The 26,494-nt window shown below is 52.0% G+C and overlaps 1 protein-coding gene across 8 annotated transcripts in view; it reads right to left on the bottom strand.

Moving 5' to 3' along the window:
• LOC118657340 (inositol-pentakisphosphate 2-kinase) overlaps positions 1–26,494 on the bottom strand; it is a 143,739-nt gene that overhangs the window by 92,355 nt on the left and 24,890 nt on the right. For 7 of the 8 annotated variants that reach the window (XR_004967989.1, XM_036311205.1, XM_036311207.1 and 4 more), the window contains exon 2: positions 8,809–9,021. The exons of the other annotated variant lie outside the window; for it this stretch is intronic. Coding sequence is in view for 6 of the 7 variants with exons in the window: in XM_036311205.1 (XP_036167098.1) it covers positions 8,809–9,021 (213 nt within the window). In the remaining variant the exon portion in view is untranslated. The remainder of the gene's footprint in view (positions 1–8,808; positions 9,022–26,494) is intronic. 8 annotated transcript variants of the gene reach the window in all.

The following is a 26,494-nucleotide window of genomic DNA, read 5'->3' as shown; positions in this document are numbered from 1 at the left end:
CATGAGGGAAAGAATCCAGACACAAGAGGTCATCCTATCTAATAAAAGAGAGACATGGTAATTAGCCGTATGACCACTACCCTTCCTATTGGCGAATCAGCAAGATATGCAAATTAATCGACAGCCAAGATGGCAGCTAATTTGCATATGTCAGCCCCAAGCCTCGGACTGAGGCTTTAGGCTGGGGCCTGGGTGGAGCCAGCCAGCGATCGGCCACGGGGAGCTGGTGGTGCCCCGGCCCAGGCCTAATGCCTCTGCCAGAGGCTTTAGGCTTGGGCCAGAGAAGAGCCAGCCAGCGATCATTGATGGCAGCAGCGGCAGGGAACCGGGGGGAGCCAGCCAGCTATGCTTGATGGCGGCAGTGACAGGGAGCTGGGGGTGCCCCGGCCCAGGCCTAACACCTCGGCCAGAGGCTTTAGGCTTGGACCAGGGCGGAGCCAGCAAGCGATGCTTGATGGTGGCTTTGGCAGGGAACCGGGGCGGAGCCACTCAGTGATCGGTGCTGGGGAGCTGGGGGTGCCCCCGTCCAGGTCTAAAGCCTCGGCCTGAGGCTTTAGGCTGGGGCTGGGGTGGAGCCAGCCAGGGATCATTGATGGCTGCAGCAGCAGGGAACCAGGGTGGAGTCAGCCAACGATCCTTGATGGCGGTGGCAGCGGCTGTGGGGAGCTGGGGGTGCCCCGGCCCAGGCCTAAAACCTTGGCCTGAGGCTTTAGGCTTGGGTTGGGGAGGAGCCAGCCAGCGATTGTTGATGGTGGCAGCGATGGGGAACCGGGGCGGAGCCAGCCAGCAATCCTTGATGGCAGCGGCGGCAGGGAGCTGGGGATGCCCAGGCCCAGGCCTAAAACCTCGGCCTGAGGCTTTAGGTTTGGGGCGGGGAGGAGCCAGCCAGCGACTATTGAGCCAGCAATCATTGATGGCAGCCCAGGCCTAACACCTCGGCCTGAGGCTTTAAGCTTGGGCCAAGGAGGAGCCAGCCAGCGATCGTTGATGGTGGCAGCGGCGAGGAGCTAGGGGTGCCCAGGCCCAGGGCTAATGACTCGCCAGAGGCGTTAGGCCCAGGCAGGGGCCATACCGGCAATTGGTGTGAACTACAGAGGAAACACCTTTTCTGACTGCTGATTGGCTAAGCTCCCTGTATGCCACTGGTAATATTCTTAGTAACTTGGGTAATGAGAGTCCAAATAGGTGATCTAGGGTTTTTTACCACACTCCTGGAGAAAAAAAGGAAGGTCTGCTGCTGGAGGGTTAAGAAATGTCATATCCTGCCCTAGCTGGTTTGGCTCAGTGGGTAATGCCTCGGCCTGCCCAATGCAGATTCTGGGTTCAATTCTGACCAAGGGCATGTACCTAGGTTGCAGGTTCCTCCCTGGCCCGGGCCCAGGTCAGGGCTCATGCAGGAGGCAACCAATCAAAGTGTTCCTCTCACTTTGATGTTTCTCTCTGTCTTTCCCTTTCTCTTCCACATTCTCTAAAAATCAATGGAAACATATCCTCAGGTGAGGAGAGAGAAAGAAAAGAAAAGAAAGAAAAGAAAGAAAAGAAAAGAAAAGAAAAGAAAAGAAAAGAAAAGAAAAGAAAAGAAAAGAAAAGAAAAGAAAAGAAAGGAGGGAGGGAGGGAGGGAGGGAGGGAAGGAGGGAGGAAGGAAGAAAGAAGGGAGGAAAGGAGGGAGGGAGAAAGAAAGAAAGAAAGGAAGGAAGGAAGGAAGGAAGGAAGAAAGAAAGGAGAAAGAAAGAAAGAAAGAAAGAAAGAAAGAAAGAAAGAAAGAAAGAAAGGTCATATCCTATGAAAGACACATCTTGAAAATGCCTAAAGAAAGTTGTCATTTTTTCATGGTGAAGGGACTGGAGTCCGTGTTGATGAAAACACCTTGGTGGCTGCGGTGACTGGCAGTGGCTGCAGCAGCGGGGTGATGGGGCTGGTGCCTTCCCCTGATCAGCCCGGTCGACTCCCACAAAGGGAGGCCAGACTGCGGCTTAGGCCCACTCCCCAAGGGGAGCAGGGAGCAGGTAGTAGGACATCCCCTAGGGCTCCCAGTATGTGATAGGGGGCAAGCTGGGCTGAGGGACCCCCCTCCAGTGCACAAATTTTTGTGCACCGGGCCTCTAGTGTATTATATGATTCTGCACAAATGAAATGTCCAGAAGAGGCAAATCCAGAGATGGAAAGTAGGTGAATGGCTGTAGGGGTCAAGGGGAGATCGGTTTGGGGGGATGGGCAGTGTCTGCTAATGGGGCTTCTTTCTGGATGATGAAATGTTTTAAAGCTGATCTGAGATGGTGCATAATCTGTGAATATACTAAAGCCCACTGACTTGTACACTTTAACCCCTAGAGTGCCAGGGAGCGCGATCGCGCTCCTCCTGTCTTTCGCCAAAAGTGCCGGGAGCGCTATTGCGCTCCTCCTGCAGTGTCCAGTTCCAAGTCTGCTTTTATTAGTGATGATGATATTGCTAAATATGTCAATTCTTGCTGTAAAGATGACGATTTTGTGGAAGATACTGAATATGTAGCTTCATTTACTTGCGATTCATAATTTTTTTCCTAAACTGCTGTAAAATCAGCAAAAATGCCTTGGCAATTTTAGCATAGTTCCTAGGATATTGGTTGGCACTCAAAGGGTTAAATGGGTGAGTTGTAAGGATGTAAATTATCTCTATGAACCTGTTAAAAAATAGTTCCTGCCTTCAGGTTGCCTTGAGGATTCAGATGTCCTGCAGGGAGGGGCTGCCATGTGTACCATGTCCCAGAACCTGGTCCCTTGGCCCCAGACTCGGCGACATCCTGGGGTCACCTTTACGCTGCAGGACCTTTAGCAGTTCCCTGACCCCTGCCCACCAAATGCAGCCTCCCCTGTGGAAGCAACTGAAACTGTCTCCAGACAGAACCAGTGTCTCTGGGGACATAACTGACCCCTAGACACACTATCTCCCCTCACCTCCCCTGTCGCTCCAAGTGGCCTCCCTGTAGATCTGCAAAGATCTGGTGCCCCAGCCAATGCCGCCGCACCTGGGCCCAGGCACCTGCTGGGCCCACAGCGTGCTCTGTCCTCTCCAGTGCACGGTCCTCTCCGCGGGCACGGAGAGTCCCTGTGATGGCATCCATGCACCAGTGCAGACACGATTCCAAGTTCCATGCAGGCACACACAAACAACGTGATATCATTAAACGAAGTAGATTTAAATTTAAAAAAAGAGCAAAGAAAAGCCACAGAGGGGGAATCATCACGTACAGCTCCCAAGACCTCTAGCAAACGGAAGGGCGCAACCTCTGCAGACGGGCCCGGGAGGTGGATGCCGGGAGTCAACACCAGGGAACTGCCTGGACAAAAGGCCTGGCCCCACAGAGCAAAGCTCCTGGCAGGCAAGCAAAACGAAGCATGATGGCAGTGTGAGTGGCCACTTCCATGAGGGACCACACGGGCTCGCTTCCATTTACCTGGGGAGGCAGCTGGGAGTCCCAGCCAGGTGCGCATGCAACCTCGCCTCTGGGCCTCGCACTGACACCCGACGACGGGGCAGTGGGTTTCAGTGCCAACTGAGTGCGGCCCCAGCATCCAGATATTTGCAACACCAGCCTAGATGTCCAGGATCTTTCGATGAGATTGACACTGAAATTAGCCAACCATGAGTAAAGCAGATGACCCTCCACTGTGTGAGTGGGCCTCACCAATCAGTCGAAGGCCTTAAAAAAACAGAAACAAAAATACTCCAGAACTCTCAGAAAGAGAATGCTGCCCCCAGGTGGCCTTCGGATAGAGCTACAACATGGACTCTCCCCAGAGTGCGCACCAGCTGCCCCCCTGCGGAGCTGGGGCTGCCAGGCACTATAGTCCTGGGAACCAATTCCTTACGTGATTCTCTGCGTGCGCACACACACATGCTCCATCCCACGCACACACCTTCCATGACACATACATGCACACACGCCATCTCACGCACTCACCCTGTCTCACTCATACTTTCCATGATATACACCGTCTCATGAGCACACCCTCCCCATCACTCACATGCACACTCGCACGCGCACACCCTCCATCTCTCACACACACACCTTCCATGACACACACGTGCACATCTCTCTCTCACGCACCCGTTGGTCTGCTGCTCTGCGAGCCCTCACCACTAACATCAGAATGTGGGCTACGGCACTGGCTTTGTGAAGAGGACTGGGTGCCCCTCCCCTTCAGTCCAGCCTGCCCTGGGCAGACACACCTGCGGGGCACCTGCCCGTTCAGTGTGGGGAGACTGGGTGAAGGAAGGGCTGGCCATGAGCAAATTCTGTCCCTGTCCCTGTCAACGGGCTTTATTTAAAACTAAGCATCTCCCCTCAAGCGGACACCTGTGCTGAGTGAGCTAAATCCGCACAGACTTCCTTCACAGAGTCACCTTTCTTCATGGAGGTGAAATTCACACACCCAAAGGATCGCCCACGGAAAGTGTACGAATCAGCGGGCCGCTGACTCAGAGCACCACTACCCAGTGCCAGGGCATTTCATCGCCCTAAAAGGAACCACACGGCAATTAGCAACCAACGCCTGCTTTCCGTCTCCATGGGCGTGGACAATGTGTGGCACCTGCCCATCTCCACAGGCACTGTGCTGGGGCGTGGCCAGCAAGGGACTCGCTCCCTCCCTTCACTGCTGAGCACCAGCTGTGCTGGGGACTCACTGCAGCTGAAGCGCCCCCAGGCGACCCCCAAAGAAGGCCCTGGGTGGGGGAGGGGTGGGGTAGGGGCAGTTGTGCTGCCACAGAAGCTATGCCCGCAAGCACGGCCAGGATGCCGCCTGTGCGGGAGTCCCACAGCCCGAGTCCCAGCCCTGAGCCATGGGGTCCGCACAGGAGAGGTGACTGCTGAGGCAGACGGAACAGCGCGGCCACAGGACAGGCATGCTGAGGCAGTCACCACCAGGCAGGAGGCCCCGTAGGGGCAGAGCCCTGCTGGCACCTTCATTTCAGACAGGAAATTGAAAAGCATAAGCTTCTGCCTTTAAGCTAGTGTTTTGTGCCAACTTGTCCAAGAAAGTGAATATGAATTTTGAAGACCCAGCTAAATGGGACAGAGTGCTGCTGTAACAAACATCTGGACGTGCACGTGGCCACAGAGCCGGGATCCAAGGCTGGGCGTTCTGAGCGTGACAGGAAAAGGCCAGACTGTCGAGGCTTGGCAGAACTACCGTCATGTGGGATTCTGGGGAGGCGCGGAGAAAGCTCTGTGGTCTCAGGAAGGGCATGTAGAGAGGGGTGTGATGGGGTCAAAGGGGCCCGGGGGCGGGGGGAAGGCCCTGGAGAAGCAGCGAGCCTGGCTGAGCTGCGTGCTGTGTGGAGAGCTAGTAAGCAAGGAACGTCACACTTGGCTAAGGAAGTCTAGACAGTGCCTGTTGGAGGTGCAGCTGGTTTCTCCTGGTAAAAGGAGAGAGGAATTAAGAACTGGTAAGCAAAGCTCACCCAGAATCTGAAGATTTAGGAAATTACCAGCCCGTCCTTACTGCAAAAGTTATGAGAGAGTTCTGGAGAGAGCACAAGGGTGTGCCCGCCCACGGCTGGCCGGAGCCGCAGAGCACGGAGCCCAGGCCTGTTCTCGGGCCTGGACGCCCAGTGAGCCTTCCTCCACAAGGACAGGACTTGCTGGGACCCGGGCGCTTATTCCTTCCACGCCTTCCCTCTTGGAATGAGGGTCTCTCAGCCCCTCCCTGATTTCTGGAAGGAGGCAGTGTGCACTGGGAGTTTTACCCCAGGATGGACCGTCGAGTCTCTCCACCCCTGACTCAGAGGGATTAGCTTTGATCTGGGACTTAGAGTTGAAACTGGAACAGGTTAACACTTTAGGTTAGGATGGGGTGAATGAATTTTGTATGTGGGAAGGATATGAATTTTGAAGACCAGAGGGTTTCAATGTGTTCAAAATATGCTGAAAAGCTAATCCCTAGAACCTGTGAAATCGCAGAAATAATCAAGTGAACAGGAGGAGGCCGTGGGGATTAGGGTAGGCCCCATCCCATGACCAGTGTCCTCACGAGGGAGAGTTGGAGATGCAGACACCCAGTGGGAGGCCATGGACAGCCGCATCCACACCACCAGGACGGCCAAGGAGCTGGCGGAGGCACGGGATGGACGCCCAGAGCCTCCAAGCCAACCCTGCTGATACCTTGACTTGGGGCTTCTGACCTCCTGGACTGAGAGAATAAACTTCTGTTGTCATAAGCCCCGTTGTTAATTTCTTATGACAACCACGGGAAATGACCACAGATTTCGGTCTTGTGACCCTGTTAAGTTGGTGTCAGATAAGAAAGAACCCCGATGACCTGGACAGCTAAATGGGAATGTGGGCAGTTATACCGGGTAAGCAAAAGGCCAGAGGACCCATCAGGATAGCAACACCATGGGGTAAGGACCCACCAGGACAGGAAGGCCAGGGGGTAAGGGCCCATCAGGACAGGAAGGCCAGGGGGTAAGGGCCCATCAGGACAGGAAGGCCAGGGGGTAAGGACCCACCAGGACAGGAAGGCCAGGGGGTAAGGACCCACCAGGACAGGAAGGCCAGGGGGTAAGGACCCACCAGGACAGGAAGGCCAGGGGGTAAGGGCCCATCAGGACAGGAAGGCCAGGGTGTAAGGGCCCATCAGGACAGGAAGGCCAGGGGGTAGGGGCCCATCAGGACAGGAAGGCCACCAAGGGCCCCCACTTGGTAGATGAGGCTGACCGCTCTCCCAACAGCAGTCTTGCTTCTCAAGGGCCATGTCCGGCATATGCACAGGGCCTTGCTCTGCCTCCAGCAGCTGCAGACCTATTGGTCTCCTGGGACTCTACTTCTCTACCTACAAAATGGAGTTCAAAGCCACGTCCCAGGACAGAAGCTAGCTGGCCTGTCTACATATCATTCAGAGGTCAGGACCCTAGACTACAGGGTCTCCTGGGTTAGGGGGACATGCGGGGTACAAACACCTAAGCCAGTTGTCATAAGGAGGATGGACAGGCTGACTCATCAGTCACTGGACATAGGTGAGGGCTGGGCACGGAGGAACAGACACCCTCCTCGTGAAAGGGGCGTCACATGGGATGACCCGCAAGGCCTGCGCAACTGGGTTATCCTAAAGCAGCTACAGGTTAGTGTTCAGGGGGACAGTGCTGGGTGATGTGTCCTCATGATCCAGGCTCCTCAGCCAGGCCTGAGCCTTGGCACAAGCCTCGTGCAGGAGGGGATTGGCCATGCCAGAGGCACAGAGCTTGGCATAGCAGCTTGGGCAGCAGCGGTAGGGAAGGGCTAGGATCAGGGAAGGCCTGGGAGCGGGGGAGGGCTGGGACAGGGGAGGGCTGGGAGCAGGGGAGGGCTGGAACAGGGGAGGGCTGGAGCAGGGGAGGGCTGGGACAGGGGAGGGCTGGGACAGGGGAGGGCTGGAGCAGGGGAGGGCTGGGACAGGGGAGGGCTGGGAGCAGGGGAGGGCTGGAGCAGGGGAGGGCTGGGAACAGGGGAGGGCTGGAGCAGGGGAGAGCTGGGAGCAGGGGAGGGCTGGAGCAGGGGAGAGCTGGGAGCAGGGGAGGGCTGGAGCAGGGGAGGGCTGGGAGCAGGGGAGGGCTGGGAGCAGGGGAGGGCTGGGACAGGGGAGGGCTGGGAGCAGGGGAGGGCTGGGAGCAGGGGAGGGCTGGAGCAGGATACGAATGGAGCTAGCAATGGAAGGGACTGACCAGGACTTGGTCCAAGCTGGTGGCAGGAGGGAGCTTCCTCCCCACCAGGAACCAGACGCCTCCACGTGGCCTGCCCCACAGAGACTTCAGGGATAAGGATGTGCCTCGGGAGAAAGGCGGCTGAGGGTGTGTGGGGATCGGCAGGCTTTCTCCTGAAGCACTGACAGGAAGAGCAGGGATCCCGGCCCCACCAGACCTGTGGGACTGGCTGAGCTCCCTTCCTGGCACCCAGAGCCAGGAGTCAGCAGGTCCCAGCACCCTCCTCGCAGCCCACGAGAGGCGCCTCTGTAAGAGGGAGGAGGTCCATGTCCCACCCTAACAGCCCCTCTCCCCACCTGGACCAGGGCCATCCTGTGGGAGGAAATGGGGTCACACACTCCGGTTCCAGGCCGCCAGGGCTGCCCACCTCCAGATCTCAGCCAAGCCCCTAGGCACACAGGCCACAAAGCCCTCGGACGCACATGAACCAGAGGGGGAAGGGCTGGTTCATTTGGGTCAGAGGTCATTGAGGCTGGCCCTGGGTTCTGTCCCAGACTTTGCCAGTGTTTCCTCTGAATCCTGTGGGGCCCTCATGTCTAAGAGCTGTCCGCCTGCCTGTGACTGCCCTCCCAGGAAACAGTCTGGGCCTCTCGGCGGCCCAGGCCAGCCCTTTGCTCTTCCTGAGCACCTGGGGCTCCGAGGAGGCCCACGGTCACGGGCAGGGCTGCAGCTCAGACTCCCAGCTGACCCGTGTCCCTGTCCAGCTCTGTTTAGAAGTCAGTGGCCCGCCTTGCCACTTCCCTCAGAGGCCACTGGCCACTTGCCCTCCGCTTTCCACTCAGCCACACCTCTCACGGCCAGGTCCTATGAGGGTCGACTTGGTCCTGGGTGCCGTCTGCAGTGACCCCTTCTGACTTCTTCGTCACAAGATGGCAGGGACGCTCTAGTCCCACTTTCATCTGAGGAGCGAGCTGTCCTGAGGCCAGGATGCACAGCTCAAGCAGAGCCAGGACACTTCCTGGCCGAACCACATGAGGCTGGGGCTGAGCCGATGGGACAACTGGGGGTGTGGCCGCACCCCCACCCCGCGCACTCCGGGGCTGCCTCCTCACGAGGGAGCAGCCTGCCCGTGCCCAGCCCGAGGTACCTCCTTCAGCTCCTGTGCCACCGAGGCCAGGCGCTCGCCCTCCGACTGAGCGTTGGTGAGCACGTTGCGCAGCTGCTTCAGCTCCGTCTGCAGCTCCAGCACCTTCCGCTCGTAGTACTGCTCCTTGGAGGCCGACTCCTGGATCAGACTCTCCTCCCGGCTCTCACCATCCGCGGCCACCTTCCTGTGGTTTGTGTGCACCTGTCCAAATGCCTGTGGGAGAAGAGACACCGAGAGTAGGCCAGGCCAGCACCCCTGCAAGTGCACATGGAGCCAGACACGGGGTGGAGGGTAGGGAGTGGGGGGACTGACTGTAGATCTGTCCATTCATCCTGGGTAGACACCTATGCCCAAGGGGGCCCAGCCTGCATGAGGAGACCAGAGCATGAACCAGGACACTCAAAAGCAGCCAACAGGCCACCACGTGTGCCTAATTCGAGACTCCACTCGCCTGCCCAGGACCTGGGCAGAGCTGAAATTGCCGCCACTCCAGACGCAGGGAAGGCTTTGGGCTGTGGGAGGCAAAGGGTCATGGGGGGACTCAGGGAAGAGCCCATGGGTGAGAGTAACTTGGCCAGAGTCCTGTGTCGGCGGGCGCTTCCCATCGTGCCTTGTCCTCCAGGCAAGGGACAGGCCCCAGGAAGTACCTCTACTTCTCTTTCCCTCCCACCCTGTACATCCCAGCAGCCAAAATGGACCCCCCACAGGCCAATGCTGTGTGCCCTCCCCATGCCCGCTTTCCACAGGCTGCCCTATGCCAACCTCATGAGAGGGGGAGACCTGTCTCTTTACAGGGCTCCTGCGTAGCAAGGAAATTAATACCTTTATTCCTTGAGAGAAACAGGAATATTTCCACTCGTTTGCCGGGGTCCAGCCCCAGCAGGTCCAGGGGTCCCCAAAGGTGTGGATGGAGTCGGCGAAGAAGGAATGACACAGAGACAGCGTTCAGTTGATCAGTAGCCTAGCCAGGATCTCTAGCCAGGATCTCCAGCCAAGTTCTGGTCTGGATCTCCAGCGAAGTTCTGGTTCGGATCTCCAGCCAGGTTCTGTGTCCATGTTCTCTTGCTAGGTTCTCCAGGTCCTCCAGCCAGGTTCTGTAGCCATGTTCCCTCGCTATGTTCTCCAGCCAGGTTCTGTCCAGGTTCTCCAGCCAGGTTCAGTCACCAGGTTCTAGTCAGGTTCTCTTGCCAATTTCTGTAGTCAGGTTCAGTCCAGGATCTTTTGCCATGTTCTCTCGCTAGGTTCTGTCTCTAGGTTCTGTTGCCAGTTTCTGTCCAGGATCTTTTGCCATGTTCTCTCCAGCGAAGTTCTTCTGTCTCTAGGTTCTGTGTAGGTTCTGTCTCTAGGTTCTGTGACTAGGTTCTGTGTAGGTTCTGTATTCTAAGTTCTGTCTCTCGCTGTCTTGTTACATCTGTATTTATACCAGTTGATTCAATCCTATCAATCTCTATTCCAAAGGTTAGGGCGTTTCTTATCTCCATTCCAGGGAGTAAAGATTATGTAGCCTAAGCATGATTGTTCGTAGTTAAAGTGATTAATTACCCGCCTGGCACTTAGTTGAGGGGTTTTATTCCCTCCCTAACTTCAGGGGAAAATCCCTACCTGGGGAAACAACCTTTCTCAGAGAGGAGACCTTGGTTAAAACACATAGTGCCAAGAAGGTGAGCAAACATTTTAAGAACAGTATGCCATATATGCCAGGTCCTTTGAAACAGCAAGCATGGACCGGCTCCCGGCACTCGTTTACTATAATCTAGGTCTAGGCTAACGTGCCAATATGACCAGACAAATATAATACTAAGTCCAGGAATTTAGTCCAAGAAGACGCCTGGGAAACCGTGAAAGGTATGTATAAGACGCTACTAGGCAGGAGTGTTTCTAATATGACAAATTAAAACGTAGAAAGTGATTGGCCAGCCCTAGCTGGTTTGGCTCAGTGGATAGAGCGTGGGCCTGCAGACTGAAGGGTCCCAGGTTCGATTCCGGTCAAGGGTACATGCCCAGGTTGTGGGCTCGATCCCCAGTAGGGGATGTGCAGGAGGCAGCCGATCAATGATTCTCTCTCATCATTGATGCTTCTATCTCTGTCTCCCTCTCCCTTCCTCTCTGAAACCAATCTACACTAATAAAAGACAAACATGCAAATTGACCGTACCTTCGCTACGCCTTAAGCCATGCCCGCCAGCCAATCAGAGCAACTATATGCAAATTAACCCAACCAAGATGGCGCTGGCAGCCACGGAGCAGGAGCAAGGAGGAGGCTTGGTTGCCCCTGGCGAGAGAGGAAGCCAAGCTTCCCTCCCACCTGCCCTGGCTGGCTCTGAGCTCCTCTCAAGGCTACAAAGTTTCAATTATAGAAGGTAAATAAATCCCAGAATAAAAAAAAAAGAAAAAGAAAAAGAGAGCTTGGGAGCTTCCATTGCCAGGGCGGGGGGGAAGGGGAGCCTTGGCCAGCCTGAAAACGGCCCTCAGACCCTCACCCAGACTGGCCAGGCACCCCAGTGGGGACCCTCCACCCAAAAGAGGGTGTTGGCCAGCCTGAAAACAGCCATCAGCCCCTCACCCAGGCTGGCCAAACCTCCATGGGGTGAGGGTCCCCACTGGGGGAAGGGGGGGGCTTGACCAGCCTGCAAACAGCCATCAGCCCCTCACTGAGGCTGGCCAGGCACCCCAGTGGGGACCCCCACCCTGAAAGAGGTGTGACCAGCTGCAAACAGCCATCATCCCCTCACCCAGGCTGGCCAGGCACTCCAGCGGGACCCCCACCCTGATGCAGGACACCCTTCAGGGCAAACCAGCCGGCCTCCACCCATGCACCAGGGCTCTATCCTATATAATAAAAGGGTAATATGCAAACTGTCCCTAACAGTAGAACAACTGGGAATGACTGGTCACAATGACACACACTGACCACCAGAGGGCAGACACTCAATGCAGGAGCTGCCCTCTGGTGGTCAGTGCACTTCCACATGGGGGAGCTCTGCTCAGCCACAAGCCAGGCTGATGGCTGCAGTACAGCGGTGGTGGTGGGAGCCTCTCCTGCCTCCTCAGCAGCGCTAAGGATGTCCGACTGCAGCTTAGGCTTGCTCCCCTCTGGCAAGTGGACATCCCCCAAGGGCTCCCAGGCTGCCAGAGGGATGTCTGATTGCCATCTTAGGCCCAATCCCCCGGGGAGCGGGCCTAAGCCAGCAGGTGGTCATCCTCTGAGGGGTCCCAGACTGCGAGAGGGCACAGTCTGGGCTGAGGGGACCCCCCCCCCCGAGTGCACAAATTTTTGTGCACTGGGCCTCTAGTAAAACTATATTTTAAAAAAGATTGTAAATCATATTTTTATAAGGGTCTAGTATTTAGAACCTGTAAAGAATTATTACTCAACAATAAAAAGATAACCCAGACAGAACCTAGACACAGAACCTACACAGAACCTAGAGACAGAACTTCGCTGGAGAGAACATGGCAAAAAATCCTGGACAGAAACTGGCCACAGAACCTAGAGACAAAACCTAGGGAGAGAACATGGCAAAAGATCCTGGACAGAAACTGGCCACAGAACCTAGAGACAGAACCTAGCGAGAGAACCTGGCTGAAGATCCTAGAGACAGAACCTGGCTACAGAACCTGGATAGAACATGGCAAGAGAACCTGACTAGAACCTGGTGACTGAACCTGGCTGGAGAACCTGGACAGAACCTGGCTGGAGAACCTAGCGAGGGAACATGGCTACAGAACCTGGCTGGAGAACCTAGCGAGGGAACATGGCTACAGAACCTGGCTGGAGAACCTAGCGAGGGAACATGGACACAGAACCTGGCTGGAGATCCTAAACAGAACTTGGCTGGAGACTGTGACTAGAGATCCTGGCTAGGCTGCTGATCAACTGAAAAAAAAAAAAAAAAAAAAAGAAAAAAAAAAAGATAACCCAATTAAAAAATGGACAAGAACTTGAATAGACATTTCTAAAAAAAGATGAACAAATGCCCAAAAAGCACATGAAAAGATGCTCAACATCAGTAGACATTAGGAAAATGCAAGTCAAAACCAAAATGAGAGAGTATTTCACACTCACTAGAATGGCTATAGTTTGTAAAAATGGAAAATGCTGGCGAAGATCTGGAAAACTTGGACCTTGTACACTGGTGCTGCTGCTGTGGAAAACAGCACGACAGTTCCTCACCATGTTAAACACACAGTTACCATGTGACCCTCAATTCCACTCCTAGGCAGAGCTCCAAGAGAAGTAATATACGATCACACAAACACCTACTGTATAAAAATGTTTATCATAGCCCAAAAGTGGAAACAACCCAAATGCCCACAAACTGATGAATGGATAAATGCAGCCTATCCACAAAATGGGAGCACTGGCTGTTTATACAAAGAAATGAAGCACTGATACATGGAACATATAGGAGCTTTGACAATATTCTTCTAAGTGAAAAAGGCCAATCACAAGGGACCATATATTGTATGATTCCATTTACATAAAATGTCCACACAGGCAAACCTATACACAGAAATGTGACCAGCAGCTGCCCTGGGAGGGGATGGAGTTGGGAGGTTAGAACAGGTGAAAGCTAAGGGGTGCAGAGTATCTAACATGGGTTGTGGGGATGGCTACAAAGCTCTGTGAATGTACCAAAAGCCACTGAATTGTATTATGTGGATTATAGAAATAAGTAAAGCTGTTAAAAATACAGCTGTTTTTAAAATTTAAAGGATAAAAAAAGAAAACTATGTTAACACTCACCAAAAGAAAGCTAGCCCTGGCCAGTGTGGCTCAGTTGGTTGGGCGTCATTCAGTGCATCTAAAGCAGTGGTTCTCAACCTGTGGGTCGCGATCCCTTTGGGGGTCAAACGACCCTTTCACAGGGGTCGCGTAAGACCATCGGAAAACACATACATAATTACATATTGTTTTTGTGATTAATCATTATGCTTTAATTATGTTCAATTTGTAACAATGAAATTGGGGGTCACCACAACATGAGGAACTGTATTAAAGGGTCACGGCATTAGGAAGGTTGAGAACTACTGATCTAAAGGGTACCAATTTGATTCACAGTCAGGGCACATGTCTGGGTTGTGGCTCGATCCCCGGTAGGGGGCATGCAGGAGGCAGCTGATCAATGTTTTGCTCTCACATTGGTATTTTTCTCTCTCTTTCTCTCTCTCTCTCAAAATCAATAAAAATATTTTCTTAAAAAAGAAAGGTAGGGTGCTCTGAGCCCCACCTGAGTCATCAGGTGCACTATTTCCAGGCTGGTGCTATTGCCTATTGCCAACGAGCTTGGTGACTGGCAGATTACTTATCATCTCTGGACTGCTGTTCTTCATCAACAAGAATGGAGCTGGACTACAATAGGGATTGTCAAACTCTAATGTGTGTGAGAAACCCTGCTCTAGATGATTGCTCAGCTTCCCTTACGCAAGGGTCACTGGCTCGGAATAAAGTGCTTGGTAACAATGTCTTTGTGGAAGACCCGATAACATTTCCCTTTAGCACATAAAAATAATGTGACCCCCCCCCCCAAAAAAAGATGAAGTATTTAATTGGTACATAAATTGTACTCAGCCAATATTAATGACCTAAAACCTTCTCTTTCCTTCAACCCTAAGCAATGTTAAGCATTAACACTGGACTAGGAATTGAAGGGAAGGGGAAGGGGAAGGGGAAGGGGAAGGGGGGAAGGGGAAGGGGAAGGGGAAGGGGAAGGGGAAGGGAAGGGGAAGGGGAAGGGGGAGGGGAAGGGGAAGGGGAAGGGGAAGGGGAAGGGGAAGGAAGGGGAAGGGGAAGGGGAAGGAGAAGGGGAAGGGAAGGGGAAGGAAGGAAGGGAAGGGGAAGGGGAGGAAGGGGAAGGGAAGGGGAAGGGGACGAGGGAAGGAAGGGGAAGGGGACAGGGGAAGGGGAAGGGGATGGAAGCGGGAAGGGGAAGGGAAGGGGAAGGGAGGGAAGGGGACGGGAAGGGAAGGGGAAGGGAAGGGGTGGAAGGGGAAGGGAAGGGGAAGGGGAAGGGAAAGGGATGTAAGGGCCGTTACCTTATGGAGGGAAAGGAATAAGGAGAAGGAAGGCGTACCCAACGACGAAAAATAGGAGGTCTCGAAAAGACGCGGATTCGCGACAGAGAAAGGAAAGAATCAGCGGAAGAGAAGAGGAAGAGAAGAGGAAGAAAGAAAGGTAGAATGGCTCTATTAATATCAAATAAAGATTTCACAGCAAAAAAAAACTACCAGAGACAGAGGGTCATTTCATAATAAGAGGTTAATTCACAAAGAGAACATAACAATTATAAATGTTTGTATACCTACTAACAGAGCTTCAAAATACATGAGCAAAAACAGATAAAACTGCAAGAAAAAATAGACAGTCACTAACTAACTTGTCAATAGCAGCAGCACATACATTCTTTTCAGGGGCACATGGTACATTTACTCAAATAGACCAAATTCTGAGCCATTAGACATGTCTCAAACTTAAGAGAATTCAAACCATAAAAAGTATGCACTCTGACCAAAGGGAATTAAATGAGAAATCAATACTGAAAGATATCTAGAAAATTCCAAAATATTTGGCAATTAAAGAAGAGACTTCTAAGTAACTCATGGGTCAAAGAAGAAATAAAAAGGGAAACTAGAAAGTCTATGTAACTGAATAAAAATGAAGTGCGTATGGGAATCTGTGGGATGCCACTAAAGCCAAGTAGTCAGAAGGGTCTTTATAGCACTAACTGACTGTATCAGAACAAAAGAACAATCCAATCAACAACCTCAGCTTCCATCTTAAACACTAGACCAGGGACTATGTGCAAAGCTCAAGGCACAGCTAACAGCCCTATGGGGTTGAGCCCTTTCAACAGAAGAGAAGACCGAGGCTTACCAGGCCGGGAGCCTGGGCCTTGTTCGCAGCTGGTAAGAGCCTGGTGTTCACCCCAACTCACTGCACTTGCTTTTCTCCAGACAACACTCCTCCAGGCCTTTGCCCAAATGGTTCGTGGGCCTCCTGCAGACCAAGGGATTAAGGCTCAAGTCCTGCCTGCCGGGCTGCCATGTTCCTCACCTCTGGGTCCCAGACACCACAAGCTCACTTGTCCCCAACAGAAACCCCAAGCCTTGCTGAGGCACGCTACGGCTGTGAGCTCCCAGGAAAGGGGCTCTTCCCTGTTTTGGCTGGTCTTTGGGCCCAGATGGTGTCTTATGAGAGTTCAGCCAGCCCCACTCAGAACTCTCTCTCTTTTCACTCAGTCACTCAACAAACACTGAATAGCATCATGGACAAGGCATGCCAAAAACCCTCATGAAATCTCATCTTCTGGTGGTGGAAGTGTAACTGAAACAACCACACAGGGAAACTGTCTACTAACACTAAGGACTCTCCTGTGCTCCAGGATGCTGGTATGTATGCATGAGAGAACGTATTTATAGGAGCATTATCTACAGAAACCTCAAACCACAACTTCCCAAGTGTCTGTCAACAAAAGAAAAAACTGTGATATAATTAAATGACAGAATACTACAGAGAAATGAGTAAATTACTGTTATACAGACAACAAAGAAGAATCCTATCTAATAATAGACAAACATGGTAATTAACCATACCTCCGACACACTTACCATTGGCTAATCAGGGCGATACGCAAATTAACTGCCAACCAAGATGGCGGCCGGCAGCCAGGCAGCTGAAGTGAACAGGAGGCTTGCTTGCTCCAGTGATGGAGGAAGCCAAGGTTCCCCGCCTGCCACCGCCAGCTCTGAGCTGCACTCTAAGCAACTATGTTGCAATTATAGAAGCTAAACAAACCCCAGAAACCTGCTTTCAGCCAGCCGGGCCTCAGAGCTGGAGTTGCAACAGTGTTTCAATTATAGAAGCTAAACAAAGCCCAGATACCTGCTTTCAGCAGCGGAGATCTCAGAGCTGGAGCCGAGCCTCAGAGCTAAAGCTGGCTCTCAGCTCCAGTGACAGCCATAGAAGGTAAATAAATCCCAGAATAAAAAAAAAAAAAAGAAAAAAAGGAGAGGTTGGGAGCTTCAATTACCCACCAGCCTGAAAATGGCCCTCAGCCCCTCACCCAGACTGGCCAGGCACCCCAGTGGGGACCCCCACCCTGAAGGGGGTGTGACCAGCTGCAAACAGCCATCATCCCCTCATCCAGGCTGGCCAGGCACCCAAGCGGGACCCCCACCCTGATCCAGGACACCCTTCAGGGCAAACCAGCCGGCCCCCACCTGTGCAACAGGCCTCTATCCTATATAGTAACAGGGTAATATGCAAACTGACCCTAACAGCAGAAGGACTGGGAATGACTGGTCACTATGACACACAATGACCACCAGGAGGCAGACGCTCAATGCAGGAGCTGCCCTCTGGTGGTCAGGGCGCTCTCACATGGGAGGAGGTCTGCTCAGCCACAAGCCAGGCTGATGGCTTCCAGTACAGCGGTGGTGGTGGGAGCCTCTCCTGCCTCCTCAGCAGCACTAAGGATGTCCAACTGCAGTTTAGGCTGCTCCCCGCTGGCAAGTGGACATCCCCCGAGGGCTGCCAGGCTGCCAGAGGGATGTCTGATTTCCAGCTTAGGCCCAATCCCCCAGGGAGCAGGCCTAAGCCAGCAGGTGGTCATCCTCCGAGGGGTCCCAGATTGCGAGAGGGCACAGGCCGGGCTGAGGAACCCCCCCCTCCCGAGTACACAAATTTTTGTGCATTGGGCCTCTAGTCGTATATAATAAAAGGCTAATATGCAAACTGAACAAATGACAGAACAACTGGTCACTATGATGCACACTGACCACCAGGGGGCAGACACTCAATGCAGGAGCTGCTCCCTAATGGTCAGTGCACTCCCACAGGGGGAGCGCTGCTCAGCCAGAAGCCAGGCTCACAGCTAGCGAGTGCAGAGCGATGGGAGGAGCCTCTCCCGCCTCTGTGGCAGCACTAACGATGTCCAACTGCTGCAGGGAGCGGGCCTAAGCCACCAGTTGGACATCCCCCGAGGGCTCCAGGACTGCAAGAGGGCACAGGCCAGGCTGAGGGACCACCTCCCTGAGTGCACGTTTTTCACGCACCAGGCCTCCAGTCTCACATGATGTTGAATGGAAGAAGCCAGACATGGAAGAGCATGCACTGTGTGATTCTGTCTATAGATACAGCTCCAAGAACAAGTAAAACGAACCTCTCTATGCTAGCACAGGTCAGGGCAGTGTGCCCCTGCATGGAGGGAGGGTCAGTTCCTGAGAGGGCTCTTGAGGGGACTCCTAGGGCTGGAGACGGTCTGATTCTTGAACTGGGCACTATGTGTGTGTGTTCAGCTACTGAAAGTTCACACTTATGATTTGTACTCTATAAGCTTTTTTGCAATAAAAAGTAAAAACAAATAAACTATAATAAGAGCAAATGAAACCCAGTAAAAACTGATCCGAGTAGAAATCAATGGAAGAAAGAATACAGAGAAAAATCAATTAAATCAAAAGCAAGTTCTTTGAATAGATCAAATCAATGAACCTTTAGCCAGCCCTAGCTGGTTTGGCTCAGTGAATAGAGCTTCGGCCTGCAGACTGAAGGGTCCCAGGTTCGATTTGGTCAAGGGCATATGCCTAGGTTGAGGGCTCAATCCCCAGTGTGGGGTATGCAGGAGGCAACTGATCAATGATTCTCTCTCATCACTGATGTTTCTATCTTTCACTTCCTCCCCCTTACTCTCTGAAATCAATAAAATTTATTAAAAAATTAAAAAATATATCCTATCTAATAAAAGAGAAAGATGGTAATTGGCGTACGACCGCTACCCTTCCCATTGGCTAATCAGGGAGATATGCAAATTAACTCCCAGCCAAGATGGCGGCAGGCAGCCAGGCAGCTTGAAACTAACATGAGGCTTGCTTGCTTCAGTGACGGAGGATTCCAACGTTCCCCGCCTGACTTGCCGGCCTCTCAGCTGCAACTCTAAGCAACTATGTTGCAAATATAGAAGCTAAAAACCCCCCAGAAACCTGCTTTACTCAGCCGGGCTTAAGCCAGCTGGACCGCAACATTGTATCAAATACAGACGGTACACAAAGGCCAGAAATCTGTTTTCAGCAGCCGAGGCCTCAGAGCTAAAGCTGGCACAGAATAAAAAAAAAAGAAAAGAAAAAAGGAGCGGTTGGGAGGTTCAGTCACCCGTCAGCCTGAAAACGGCCCTCAGGCCCTCAGCAAGACTGGCCAGGCAGCCCAGTGGGGACCCACACCCTGATCCAGGACACCCTTCAGGGCAAACCAGCCAGCCCCACCCATGCACCAGGCCTCTATTCTATATAGTAAAAGGGTAATATGCCTCCCAGCACCGGGATCAGCGGAGCCGCGAGGCCTCCTGGCACCGGGATCAGCGAGACAGGGGGCAGCGCCCAAACCCCCTGATCGCCCTGCGGCTCTGTGTGTGACAGGGGGGTGCAGCACCCCAACCCCCTGATCGGCCCTGCTCTGTGGGTGATAGAGGGCGGCGCCCCCCCCACCAAGGGCCCTGCTCTGTGTGTGACGGGGTAGAGCCATAACCTCCCCATCGGCCCTGCCCTGAGTGTGACAGTGGCGGCGCCCCAACCCCGATCGGCCCTGCTCTGTGGGTGATAGAGGGCGGTGCCCCAACCCCCTGATCTGCCCTGCTCTGTGTGTGACGGGGGGCGGTGCCCCAACCCCCCTGATGGGCCCTGCTCTGTGAGTGACAGGGTACGGAGCCCCAACCCCCCTGATGGGCCCTGCTCTGTGCATGACAGGGGGCAGCGCCCTAAACCCCTGATCCGCCCTGCTCTGTGTGTGACAGGGGGCGGTGCCCCAACTCCCCTATTGGCCCTACTCTGTGCGTGACAGGGGGGAGCTCCTCAACCCCCTGATCGGCCCTGCTCTGTGTGTGACAGGGTACGGAGCCCCAACCCCCCTGATGGGCCCTGCTCTGTGCGTGACAGGGGGTGGCGCTGCAACTTCCCTATCGACCCTGCCTTGAGTGTGACAGGGGCGGTGCCCCAACCCCCCAATCGGCCCTACCTTGAGCGTGACTAGGGGTGGCATCGCAACCTCCAGATCTGCCCTGCTCTGTGCATGACAGGGGGCGGCACCCCAACTCCCCAATCGGCCCTGCTCTGAGCCCGACCAGGGGCTGCACCTAGGGATTGGGCCTGCCCTCTGCTACCCGGTAGCAGGCCTAAGCCAGCAGGTCGTTATCTCCCGAGGGGTCCAGACTGCGAGAGGGCACAGGCCGGGCTGAGGGACCCCCTCTCCCCCCCCGAGTGCACAAATTTTTGTGCACCGGGCCTCTAGTAAAATAAATAAACCTCCAGCCACACTAACAGGAGGAGGAGCACAAATTACCAATATCAGGAATGAAAAGCAATAGCAGTACGGATATTAAAAAGAATAATAAGGAAATATCACAAACAGCTTTATGCCAATAAATCTGATAACTTAGATAAAATGAACAAATTCCTTGAAAGACACACTACCAAAGTCCACTCAAGAAGAAACAGAAAACCTGAATAGTCCTGTATCTGTGAAAGCGATTAAATGTATAATTGTTAAAAACCCACAGACAACATGCTTGACCCAGATGGCTTCACTGCTCAAGTCTACCAAACATTTAAGAAAGAAATCCAAGTGTACACAAACTCTTCCAGAAAACTGAAAAGGAAAGAATACTTCCCAACTAATTTTATGATGCCACCATTACCTTGTAAACCAAAGACAGTACAAAAAAGAATACAAATCCAAACAATTCTTCAAAAAAGTTTGTCAAATAAAACCCACCAACATATAAAAAGGATAAGGAATCATGACACAGTGGGACTCATCCAAAGAATGTAGGGTTGATTAACATTAGTGGAAAAAAGCAATGTAATTCCGTATATTTATAGACAAAAAGGAAAAGCTATATGATCTCGAAAGATGCAGGAAAACCATTTGACAAAATTCAACATCCATTGCTGATAAATACTTTCAGCAAACAGAAAGGAGCTTGCTCAACCTGATACGGTAAAGGGCATCTTCCAAACACCTTACAGCTAACATTATTTAATGGTGAAAAATTGAGCCTTCCCACTTCTACTCAACACTGTACTGGAATTCCCCGCCTGCAATGCAATGAAGCAAGAAAAACCAGAGGCTTCCAGACTGGAAAGGAAGGGGTAAACTGTTGTGATGTGTTTTAATCACGTGTCACATGAGAATCTATACATAGAAAATCCAAAGGAATCTACAAAGGAGACAATAGACCAGGGGTCCTCAAACTTTTTAAACAGGGGACCAGTTCACTGTCCCTCAGGCTGTTGGAGGGCTGGACTATAGTTTAAAAAGAAACTATGAACAAATTCCTATGCACACTGCACATATCTTATTTTGAAGAAAAAAACAAAATGGGAACAAATACAATATTTGTATTTGCATGTGGCCCGTGGGCCGTAGTTTGAGGACCCCTGAACTAGACCAAATAAGTAACTTTAGCTAGTTTGCAAGATACAGGGTAAATATGCAAAAATCAAACTTATTTCAATATAGTAGGAATGCAGAAAGTGAAAAAAACATTTAATGCTACTTACCAGAGCATCAAAAATATTAAATGCTTACGTTTAGATCTAACAGTGTTTTGTGGCTTTTAGTGTGTGGGTCTTGTATATCTTCTGTCAGGTCTATAAGCATTTAATATTTTTGATGCTCTGGTAAATAGCATTAAAATTGTTTTCACTTTCTGATAGTTCATTCTTAGTATATTGAAATAACACACTAAACACCACAAAATATTGTTGGGAGAAATTAAGTAAATGGAAAAATATACCTTATCATACCTTATTCATGGGCCAGAAGACTCAATGGTGTTAAGATGTAGATTCTTCACAAACTGATTTTTCAATTCACCACAATGCCCCACCATTTTTTTAATTTTTTGGTAGAATTAGACCACCTGCTTTTAAAATTCATATGGAAATTAACACTACCTGATTTCAATATTTATAAAGCTTTAGTATTTAAGATAGTATGACATTGGAATAAAGATAGACAAATAGATCTGGTCAGAATAGAGAATCCAGAAATAGAGAATCTGGATTTAATAAGTGTATATTTATGCATTTAGCCAACTGATTTGACAGAGGCACAAGGCAAACTGATGGAAAAGGATACCTACCCATACCGCAGAGCATATATGAAAATTAATATAAAATGAATCATAGGCTTAAACATTAAAAGCGTAAGATTTCCAGGAGAAAACAAGAGAAATATGACCTTGGACCTGACCCATAAAAGGAAAAATTGGTAATTTGGACTTCAAAACTAAGAATTTATGCTGTTTGGAAGACAAGTTATAGACCAGAATAAAATCTTTGCAAATCACACATCTGATAAAGGACTTGTGTCCAGAATATAAGGACTCTCAAAACTCAGTAAGAAAAACATTCCCCACCCCCCCACCCCTCCACCATCAAAAAAAGGAAAGGGGAAAAAAACCAAAACAGTAAAAAATAGGCAAAAAGACTGAACAGATACTTCACCTACAAAGATATATCTATGGGAATGGATGACATGAAAAGATGCTCAACACTAGTAAATGACAACTACGAGGAGGTCCTACTACACATCTGCTCAAATGTTGACAATTAAAATGCTTGGCCCTCCCACGTGTAGACACAAGGGGGAGGCATGGGAACTCTCCTAAGCTGCTGCTGCTGGGGAATGTAAAAGGGTGCAGCACCGGGGAAAAGAATTTGGCAGACTATTTTTTTTCTCTTTTTAATCCTCACCCAAGGATATGTTCCCATTGGTTTTTCAGAGAGGTGGGGAGGGAGAGAGAGAAACATCCACATGAAAGAAAAACATCAATCAGTTGCCTCCCCAACTTGGTAATGAACCTGCATAGCATATCCTATATAATAAAGAGCTAATATGCAAATGGTCGTCACACCCTCACGCCGGAACTGCTCAGACACTCAACACTGGGAAGAGAGGAATGGGGACCAGCCAGGCACAAATGAGCTGGGGAGAGAGGAATGGGGACCAGCCAGCCTGCGGCCCGGGAGAGAGACAAGCTGCCCGCCCCGCAGTCCTGGGAGCCAGCAGCTGCAACTGCAGCTGCGGCCAGGAAGAGGAATAAGCCACCTGCCCCAGAGTCCTGGGCGCCCACGGCTGCCAGCGGGTGGGAAGCCCAGGTCCCAGGTGCCTACAACCGGCCGGAGGAGGGAATTCTGGGTCCCTGGTGCAGGGCGAGGCAGAGGCAGTAGGGGAACAGTTAGGGACAATCAGGCCGGTAGGGGAGCAGTTAGAGGGGAGCAGTTAGGGGCGATCAGGCAGGCAGACAGAGGTGGTTAGGGGCGATCAGGCAGGCAGGCAGGCAGGCTAGTGGTTAGGAACCAGCGGTCCCGGATTAGGAGAGGCAGTCAGACATCCCCTGAGGGGTCCTAGATTGGAGAGGGTACAGGCCAGGCTGAGGGACCCTTGGACACCCCCCCCCCCCGTGCACAAATTTCATGCACCGGGCCTCTAATATAAGGATATGCCCTGACTGGGAATCAAACCCACAACCTTTTGGTGTATGGGACAATGCCCCACCTGACTGAGCCACCTGGCCAGGGCTGGCAGATTCTTCAAATTTAAGAATGTATCTGACATATGGCATAGCAACCCAAGAGAAATAAAAGCACATATCCATACAAAGACTCAGAGAGAAATATTTCTAATAGCCAAAACAAAACAAAACAAACAAACAAACCGAAAACAACCCAATGTCCATCACTAGGAAAATGGACTTTTTAAAAACTGTGGTGCAGCCACACAAAAGACCACCACAGGCACATCTCATCTCATTGCACTTTGTTTTATTGTGCTTCACAGACTGTGTGTTTTTGCAAATTGAAGGCAAGCCCCTCCACCAGCTGAAGGATGACAACTGACTTTACACACTCACTTTTTGTAAGTGGTCTGGAACCCCACCCCCAATGCCTCTGAGGCACTCAGCAATCCAAAGGGAGCAGCTATTAATAAGCACAACACAGATTCATCTCAAATTATGCTTAGTGGAAAGCCAGACCAAGAAAACAGTACATGTAGTATGGTTTCATTTATATAAAAACTAGAAAATGTGAATAAGTGTACACTGAGTTTGCCTGGAGAGGAGGGGAGAGATTACAAATGGGTCCAGAAAACACATGAGTGATGAATACTTTCATCATCTCCACTATGTTGCTGATCTCCTGAGTATACACGCACATGAAAACTGACCAAACTGAATACTTTCAATATATGCAATTTACTGCTTTTCAATTATGCCTCAACAAAGCTGTTTAAGACAACATCTGAGATGTTTCTGAAGCATTCTACCCCTAACCTGCAGGATGGGAACCTAGGAGCCCCATCCCTGTGCGCACTGCTCCAGTCACAGGCCAGGAGGCTGAGGGTCACAGAGGTGGAGACCCTAGTCACTCGGTTGACCTGTCTGAACAACTCGTGACCGAAGCACCCTACTCCCACCTTGCACCATCCTGTGTGACCTTGAATCCATCTCAAAACCTGCCTCCCTATCCTGGGAAGCGCGCAGAGCAATGACCTCCACCATCTGCCTGGCAGACAGCCTCCAAGGGGGTCCCGCGTGGGCCCCCACCGCGCCCTGCCTGCACACTTGGGAAGAAGGCAATGCCTCCTTGATGCAGGACACTTGTCTGGGCTTCAAGGAGGTGGTGGCAGTGTCTGTGATGTCCCCAGGGGATGCGCTGGCTGTGGGCAGCTGACTGCTGCCCCTGACCCACCCTTGGCCACTGCTCTGAAGCTGCCCAGACTGGGCAGGCCCCGACACAGCCCAGTGAGCCCAGGTGTGAGGTCACAACTGGCCTCCCTTCAAGTTCATCCACACAAAGGGGCACTGCCCAGACGTCTGGGCTGAGTGAGCCCCAAGTCTGGGGTAAGGTGCTGCTGATGCAGTGAGGCGGAGCAAAAGCAGCTGCCTCTGAGAGCCGGGGTGACGCAGCCTAGACACAGTGTCAAGAGCATGAGGCCAGCACTTGAGGGGCCCACAGAGCGGGACACAGAGGAGTGTTGAGCTAGAGACCACAGAGTTGGCCACAGAGACCACAGAAGAGGGTGGGACTTGATGTGGATAGGGCTCTCATGAGGATATTCTTCCAACACACCAAACCTCTGCTCTCCTCTGTGGTAGGAACCCACCAGTGGATGGGCAATCCCCCTTCTGCCTCCAGAGGAACCAACACCTCCACAGCCAACATGTCTGACCGCCGTCAACATGATCCAGAGACAGAAGCAGATATGGAAGCGGAGATAACAATATGACCACCTGAGGAAAAGCACTCCTAGACTTGGGATCCGCACACTGCTGTGCCATGGGCCCAAGCCTGGTTCTGCAGGTAGTTTGCTGGGACACAACTAAACGAGTAAGCTGACACAGGCCAGTGTGATGCTGGGACCCCTGCCTTGAGTTCATGGGCACAAGGTCTGGGGCTCCCACAGAGGGACGGTCAGTAACCCAGCAACCCGCTGGGGACTGAGAGCCTGATGTCCATGGGAACGTGTGGACTTTCCAGGCAAAAGGCTCCATTCACCTCTCCCTAACCTGCCCTGCTCAGGGCATAGGCCTCCTGCTGAGAGAAGGTCCCTTTGGAGTGGTCCTGGCCTAGACCCCACCCAACCTCTGGGTGGGGTGCCCAGGGCAGGGACAAGAATGGGAGGGTGGAAACAGGAAGGAAAACAGGAAGAGACCTCAAGAAGCTCCACATGCTTGTTACCAAAATCTATGATAGTCATGGTTCCCCAGGGAAACAGAATCAAGAGGACATGGAGATATATATATATATCCATCCTATATTAGATAGGATGCAAATTGACTGTCACACCATCACAAAGATGGCGGCGCCCAGTCCCCTCAGCCCCACCGGAGTCCCCCTGTCCTTTCAGCCCCGCTGAGGGGGTGGCAGGCACGCGGTGCGGCCGGACCTGGCCTCAGCACCCCAGCTGCCCAGGGCTGGCCCGAAGCTCAGGTAACCAGGGCCGCCTGAGGCTTATGCTGCCCACAGTGGCAGCAGCAGAGGTGTGATGGGGCATTGCCTTCCCCTGATCACCGGGTTGCCTCCCGGCTCTGAGGGCTCCTGGACTGTGAGAGGGGGGCAGGCCAGGCTGAGGGACCCCCCCTCCAGTGCATGAATTTTCATGCACTGGGCCTCTAGTGTGTGTGTATACACACACACACATACACACATATACATACATATACACACATATACACTGAGTGGCCAGATTATTATGACCACCTGACGTTTGTAGGCAAATTAGCTATAATTTTGCACTGAAGTTGCTAGAGGGCCAGACCATTATAAATAGGGAAGCAGGTTGTTTACCAAGACAGAAGTGATTTTTTTCTGAAGATATGGGTAAACAACGTGATTTAACAGCCTTTGAACATGGGATACACACACACACACACACACACACACACACACACACACACACATATATATATATACACTGAGTGGCCAGATTATTATGACCACTCCATTAGTACCTCATTGGGCCACCTTTTGCCTTCAATACTGCGGCGATTCTTCTTGGCATTGACTCCACAAGGTGTTGAAAGGTGATGTGAGGAATCTGACACCATGCCTGATGAATAGCACTGTCCAGTTCTGTGAGATTTGATGGCTGTGGAACCAGCTGCCTGATGGCTCTTTTAACTTCGTCCCA

The sequence above is a fragment of the Myotis myotis genome, unplaced genomic scaffold (genome assembly GCF_014108235.1).
Source record: "Myotis myotis isolate mMyoMyo1 unplaced genomic scaffold, mMyoMyo1.p scaffold_m19_p_52, whole genome shotgun sequence".
Lineage (NCBI taxonomy): Eukaryota > Metazoa > Chordata > Mammalia > Chiroptera > Vespertilionidae > Myotis > Myotis myotis.
This window is presented reverse-complemented; position numbering and strand designations above follow the sequence as displayed.